Source organism: Triticum aestivum, chromosome 3A (genome assembly GCF_018294505.1).
Source record: "Triticum aestivum cultivar Chinese Spring chromosome 3A, IWGSC CS RefSeq v2.1, whole genome shotgun sequence".
NCBI lineage: Eukaryota > Viridiplantae > Streptophyta > Magnoliopsida > Poales > Poaceae > Triticum > Triticum aestivum.
The window spans coordinates 669893328-669899660 of record NC_057800.1 but is presented as its reverse complement, the minus strand read 5'-3'; the positions used below and the strand labels follow the sequence as shown (position 1 = coordinate 669899660).

General features: G+C 49.4%; 1 protein-coding gene across 1 annotated transcript; it reads left to right on the top strand.

Annotated features, from left to right (window-relative positions):
- The first annotated feature begins 1321 nt into the window (after positions 1-1321).
- On the top strand, positions 1322-6114 carry LOC123063096 (stearoyl-[acyl-carrier-protein] 9-desaturase 2, chloroplastic). Its single transcript, XM_044486835.1, has 3 exons — positions 1322-1701; positions 4203-4701; positions 5191-6114. Exons 1-3 carry the CDS (start codon positions 1337-1339, stop codon positions 5749-5751), a joined length of 1425 nt encoding a protein of 474 aa, XP_044342770.1. The 5' UTR covers positions 1322-1336; the 3' UTR covers positions 5752-6114.
- Positions 6115-6333: the final 219 nt, after the last annotated feature.

The window sequence follows — 6333 nt, the reverse complement described above, 5'->3', positions numbered from 1 at the left end:
GCGCCAGCCTCCGTCTTACGTCCGACGTAGCCACGTGAGCAGCCTCGTCACCGGCGTCACCGCTCGTACTCTACAGTCTCTGCTGTACCATGGCCCTGGGAGAGTGCGTGCGTCGGGGGAGGCCGGTGGTGTGTGGAATTCCAGTTGTGCCCATGCAAGTTACTTTTTTTTTTGCCCATGCAAGTTACTACAATAAAGAAGGAACTGTAAAATATTAGGACTAGAAAAGAAAAACATACGTTGCCTCCAACGCTGGGATATTCTTACCCACTTCGTCCCCGCAGCACAACGTTGCCCACAGTTTCAGTTAAACCCACCGTGGTATACCAGTGCCAGCATGTTTATGCACCGCTCGCTGGCCGCGTGTCGCCGTCGGGACGCAACCGTGTGATCTTCTGGATTTAATGACAGGTTATTTTTAGGGGACGCAATGAAGGATGGTGAATTGCACACATGATCTCTTTTTTTCCCTGTGTGTTATTCCAGTCCCATCCCCACCTACAGTGTCCTTTTTATGTTGTTTTTTTTGCTCGGATTTCTTTCCAGACATTATGGTTATTTGCGATTTTGGTTTGATTTGCAAATGGGAAAGGGCATGGTACAGTTCTCCGCATGAGGATTGACTTGGGAGGGCGCGCCAGACACGAACGAGGAGGTGTTGGAGGATGGTTGGGGCGGCGGAGGCTCGGCGGTCGAGGCGACTAAGGCAAAATGGGACGGGTGGTCAGCCAACGCGCCCACGGTGCCGTCGCGAGTGGCGTTGGCCGACGGTTAGGGTGGTGGCCACGAACTAATCGACAACGTCGGCGATAGGGGAATGGACCGAAGCGATTTTTTTGTTCTCAAGGCAACTAACTAACATACGAAATCAAATTTGAAAGTTGGCTGCACCGATCAATCTACTTAGAATTACGTTTTGAAGATGCCATCCTATACAGCTAAAAATGTCATGGGATCGTTAGCAAATACCATCCTACCCCGCGAACGTTCGTCAGCCATTGAAGTCCTAGAAGTAGCTAGCATTATTTAGTTAACCTACCAATAACAATACACATAAAAAAATAAGACCGAGCATTGAAGGAAAGAAAGTGAGATCGCCTTTGGTGAAAAGGCGAAGATGACTTGTCCTCCACTTCAAGAAAAAGGAGATCCAGACTCCACCCCGGCGTGGCGAAAAAGAACCATCTGGCCTAGCCCAGCTGCCCCGGTGCCGACCAAGTGTGAGAAAATTGCAGACGAGCGAGGCCAAATCAGTAGTATTTTTTAATTTATTTCCGAGTTGAAGCGAGGCCAAATCGGTAAAAACGTGACGACCGGAGCAGCGAGCGAGGAATAAATGAGCGGCCGGGTGGCGGCCCAGCAGCACGCACCCGTGGCTCCTGTCGACCGCGGTCCAGCCCTCGCTCCCACACTGACACCGCCGCGCCGCGGGGCGAGAAAACCTGAGGCTGGGATCGCGCGAGGCGAGGCCAGCCCACACCCCCGCATCGGCATCTCTCCTCGTCACCACTCGCAACCCAATCCACCCGCTCCTCGGCGCCGGCGGCGTACCACGGCCACGGCGGCGCTCGGCTCCCCCCCGGCCATGGCCTCCAGGATGGCGCTCCGCCCCCACGGCGTCACGCCCCCCCTCGCCGGCCGCGGCGCCCGCAGGAGCGCCAGCGTCAGGGTCCTCGCCGTCGCCTCCTCCGCCTCCGCTAAGTAAGCCGCCCCTCTCTCCCCACCAGTTCGCGGCGAGTTCTACCCCCGTCCTCTCTCCTCCGTGGATAGATAGATTGGATGGATGGATCGTCAGCCCGAGGCGCCGCCAGTTTGTTCCGGATTGGCGGCGATGCGCGCTGTCCAGATATGAACAACTTTCCCGTTATGTGAATTCAGCCATTTTCTTCGTTCTGGGTCGTCAGATTCGACTTCCCCGCCCCGGCGGCGCCGCCGCCAGCCATCCGCACATGGCCGCCGCCGTCCCTCTCATCCTCCTCCTCAGATCAGGCGCAAACACAACAGTAGTGGAAGCAGAACCGCTGCCATTTAATTTTCTGCGAGCGCAGGCCACCAGTTTCCCTGTGCGGATCGACCCCAGCCCCGAGCCCCCTGCTCCCATGGTTCGTTTTGCCTTCCCACCCCACCGCACCCGAACTGCAGATCGCCAGTCAGTGCGTTCCACATTAAACTCCGCTGGGGCCTTCATGTTGCGTGCCGCGAGCGTTACTGTTGCATCCCATCCCATCCCAGAATGGCTCCGGGCGCGGTACCACTCCCACGCAGTCGTCTCCATTAACTGCCTTCTGTTTCAGTACTGGCCGGCCGGTGGCCGTGTCCGTGGGAGCCGGTGGTTCAGGTCGGTTTCATTCGGCTCAACGGCCTGCAATCATCGCTCACTCATTCACCATCAAGCACTCCACTTCGTTATAGTACGTCGGAGACCGAGGTGAACTATCACTGTCGGCCTGATTCGGCAGCCCTGCTGTGGTCCATGCCATGTTCTCGGCACCGGCGGGATTTAATTTTCGCAGTTGCTTGCTGTCCTAGGTTGTTGCTGCTGTTTTTATGACGGCCCTGTGCTGTTCATCTGCTCGCTTGACGGTTTCCTCGAGTTATTAAATGCATGATGACATCTGAAAGAGTATGGGTTTAGGAGGAGGATGACATCTCTGATGGAGGATGGGTTTAGGAGGACGACATCTGAAGGAGCATGGGTTTAGGAGCATGACACCTGATGGGGGATGGGTTTAGGAGGACGACACCTGAAGGAGGATGGGTCCGATTGACTGAGTGACTGTGTCATGCCGTAGGTGCTTTGACATCCATTGTTCCATACTGGCCTATGTTTCTTAGAAATTAAATGAGTCGAGATTTTCATGCCGAAAGTTTGAAAATGATGAGGTTTCTCGCAGAACATGGATACTCTGCTGTCTGAACTTCACCTAAGTAGGTTTTGTACTACTTGATTCTGTAACAGAGAACCTGGTTTGCACCCAAGAGTATTTTTTCTGAGTTAGATCTGGCAATGAGGTTAGAGTAGCAGAGTGAGTCTGACAGCTTGCTAGTGGTAGTTGTCTTTCTGTTTCTCAGACTATCTTAGTTCTTCCATCCAGGATTCGTTCACAGTGACAGTGATATGCAGAACTTGGGACTTACATAGATATGAACGAAATACTAGCCTAATAAGGCTGATGCAATCCTTGCATTAATAAGTTCATTATAGGGGTCACAGTCACATCGTGGTTGGCATGGGATACAGCATGGGCCTGTAGGTCAATGACATCAGCTACTAACCTAACCACCTGTGTGCATTTATGGACGTATACTAGCATCTCCAATTCATGATATCTGAATGTAACATCATTACCAAACAGTACCAGATACAGTCGCACTAGTCCCTTGTATCTTGTATGTAACTCATACAGTCCATATCAGTATTTATACTACCTTGTTTCCTGGTCGGCGTGGTGATATCATATCTCATGTAATCTTTGGCGGCATGGGTTCAGATTTAACCAAATCTACTGTACAATCTGGTTTCATGCATACTCTGCTTATGATGTCGAAGTAAAAAATTGCAGGCATGCCTAAGTTAATTTGAAAAACTGAAGAAAGATAAGGTGACCTGGTGGATTATCTTTCTGAACCCATATAAATTTATGAAATACCTTTTTCTTATAAGTCATATGTTCTGAGTATAGACCTTGTTACACTCCTATATACACTACAAAAATGTTACTCCAGGCGTTAAGAGTGGCAACTCCATCGCTTCTGGGCTTCAGTTTTGATGTCATGACCTTTTTGTTTTTGCCCTTTCATATGCTCCAGCAATTCTGTTTTTCCATGTTATATGTGCTATTCATTCATTGCAAATCGAACAAGACAAAAGTTTGGTTGTTAATTTTCTAGGGCAGTTAAATAGTGATTCCGTGCTTGGGACACATATGAATCACATGGGTGTCTGCATTTTTTTGCTGTATCATTCATTGCATACTGTAGCAATGCATGTGTTTGTTTTGCATGATATAGGTAAATAACTAGTTTAAATCTCTGGAGTACACGACTAGTAGCAACCTGAGTAAAAATAAAATAAAATAACCTGGCATGTTAACCACATCAACATATGTCTTCTCCCACAAGTGCCAAATGCCTAAAGCAGGTGATGGAGTTGTCATCACATACATGGGTATTGCTGAATGTTGTTTTATTTTATATTCCAGGATTGAGAGCAAGAAGACGTTTGCTCCTCCAAAGGAGGTTCATGTCCAGGTTACACATTCGATGCCACCTCAGAAGATGGAAATATTTCAGTCTCTTGATGGTTGGGCTAGAGATAATCTGTTGCTGCATCTTAAGCCAGTTGAGAAGTGTTGGCAGCCACAGGATTTCCTCCCTGATCCAGCATCTGATGGATTTCACGATGAAGTTAAGGAACTCAGAGAACGTGCCAAGGAAATTCCTGATGATTATCTTGTTTGTTTGGTTGGAGACATGATTACAGAGGAAGCCCTTCCTACATACCAGACTATGCTTAACACCCTCGATGGTGTCCGAGATGAAACAGGTGCAAGCCCCACTGCTTGGGCCGTTTGGACGAGGGCATGGACTGCTGAGGAGAATAGGCATGGTGACCTCCTAAACAAGTATCTATACCTCACTGGGAGAGTGGACATGAGGCAAATTGAGAAGACAATTCAGTATCTTATTGGCTCTGGAATGGTAAGTTGGTAACAGCTTTGTTCAACCATTTTATTGGCCATATTACTGCCTATCTTTCTTAACCACATTTTTTTTGCTTGCTCATGCCTCTTCCATACTCATGTTTAGCTAGTTGGCATGTACGTACTAAACATGTTGCTTTCATGAAATTCTTTTGAGAGCACCTCTAAGACAGTAAATCATACTATGAAAAACTGTGATATCTTCCAGTGGATTCTCTCTACCTTGAACTGTTTTTGTTCATGGAAATCGTTAACTGGTAGCTGCTCGGTTGGCTGGTGAGTAGGGGATTAATCGACTAATCGGCAAGTTAATCGGCCATTTAATCAATTAATCGGACGATTTTTGAGTTTATCGGCTACTCGGTGACCCTACGAGTAGGGATTAATCGGCAACTTAACTGGTTAATCGGATGAATTCTTGAACAGGGGCTATTTCACAGAGAAGTACGTAAAACTGACATATACTTCTTTGTTGTTCTGTTTTCAGGACCCTAGGACAGAGAACAACCCATATCTTGGCTTCATCTACACCTCCTTCCAAGAGCGCGCGACCTTCATCTCACATGGAAACACCGCTCGCCATGCCAAGGACTTCGGTGACCTGAAGCTCGCGCAGATCTGCGGCATCATCGCCTCAGATGAGAAGCGGCATGAGACTGCATACACCAAGATCGTCGAGAAGCTGTTTGAGATTGATCCCGATGGCACCGTGCTTGCTCTGGCCGACATGATGAGGAAGAAGATCGCGATGCCTGCCCACCTGATGTTCGATGGGCAGGACGAGAAGCTGTTCGACCATTTCTCCATGGTGGCGCAGAGGCTCGGCGTGTACACCGCCAGGGACTACGCCGACATCCTCGAGTTCCTCGTTGGCAGGTGGAAGGTCCCGGAACTGACCGGCCTCTCTGGTGAGGGACACAAGGCCCAGGACTACCTCTGCACCCTCGCTGGCAGGATCCGGAAGCTGGACGAGAGGGCCCAGTCGAGGGCCAAGCAAGCCGGTAAGATGCCCTTCAGCTGGGTGTATGGCAGGGAGGTGCAGATGTGAGCACGAAGCGCCTCCATCACGGCGTTCCAAGCTTCCCGCGTACCTACCTGTCGTTCATGCATGTGGAGAGTCTGTCTTTGATATAACGAGGTTCGGACTCGCCTCGTTACATAGTTCTTCAGTTCAGGTTCGTCGTTGCCGTTCCTTGTAGCGATAGGGAGATGTCGTCTGTCCGCGTGTGTGTTGTTAGTTTTGTGTACAACTTATGCTGGCTGTGTGGAGTGTGGACTGAACATGAACTGAAGCATGCAGCGTGCTGTTTGTGTTGTTCAGATCCCTTAAGTTTTGTGACCAATAACGCTTGTCATCTGCCGTGTTAGATGATAATAATGCGGAGCTCCAACTGAAGATCACTCACTAGTAGAGGGGCACATCTTTCAGATATAATGGATGTATTGTGCTCCTCCGTCCCATAATATAAGGATCCTTATATTATAGGACGGAGGGAGTAGCTGTCTGTCTGTCTGTCTATCTGAGACAGCATACGATTCAGCCGGTGGTGTTTCCGTATCTCTGCATAAATCAGTGGTTGCTATCCATCATGATGTGATTGATTGCTACGTGTGGGATGTGGCCAAACGC

Coding starts and splice junctions, on each gene's coding strand:
- LOC123063096 (XM_044486835.1), top strand. CDS start 1,337: ATGAGCGGCCGGGTGGCGGCCCAGCAGCACGCACCCGTGGCTCCTGTC. Junction 1,702..4,202: donor GCCTCCTCCGCCTCCGCTAA/GTAAGCCGCCCC, acceptor TTTATATTCCAG/GATTGAGAGCAAGAAGACGT. Junction 4,702..5,190: donor ATCTTATTGGCTCTGGAATG/GTAAGTTGGTAA, acceptor TTCTGTTTTCAG/GACCCTAGGACAGAGAACAA.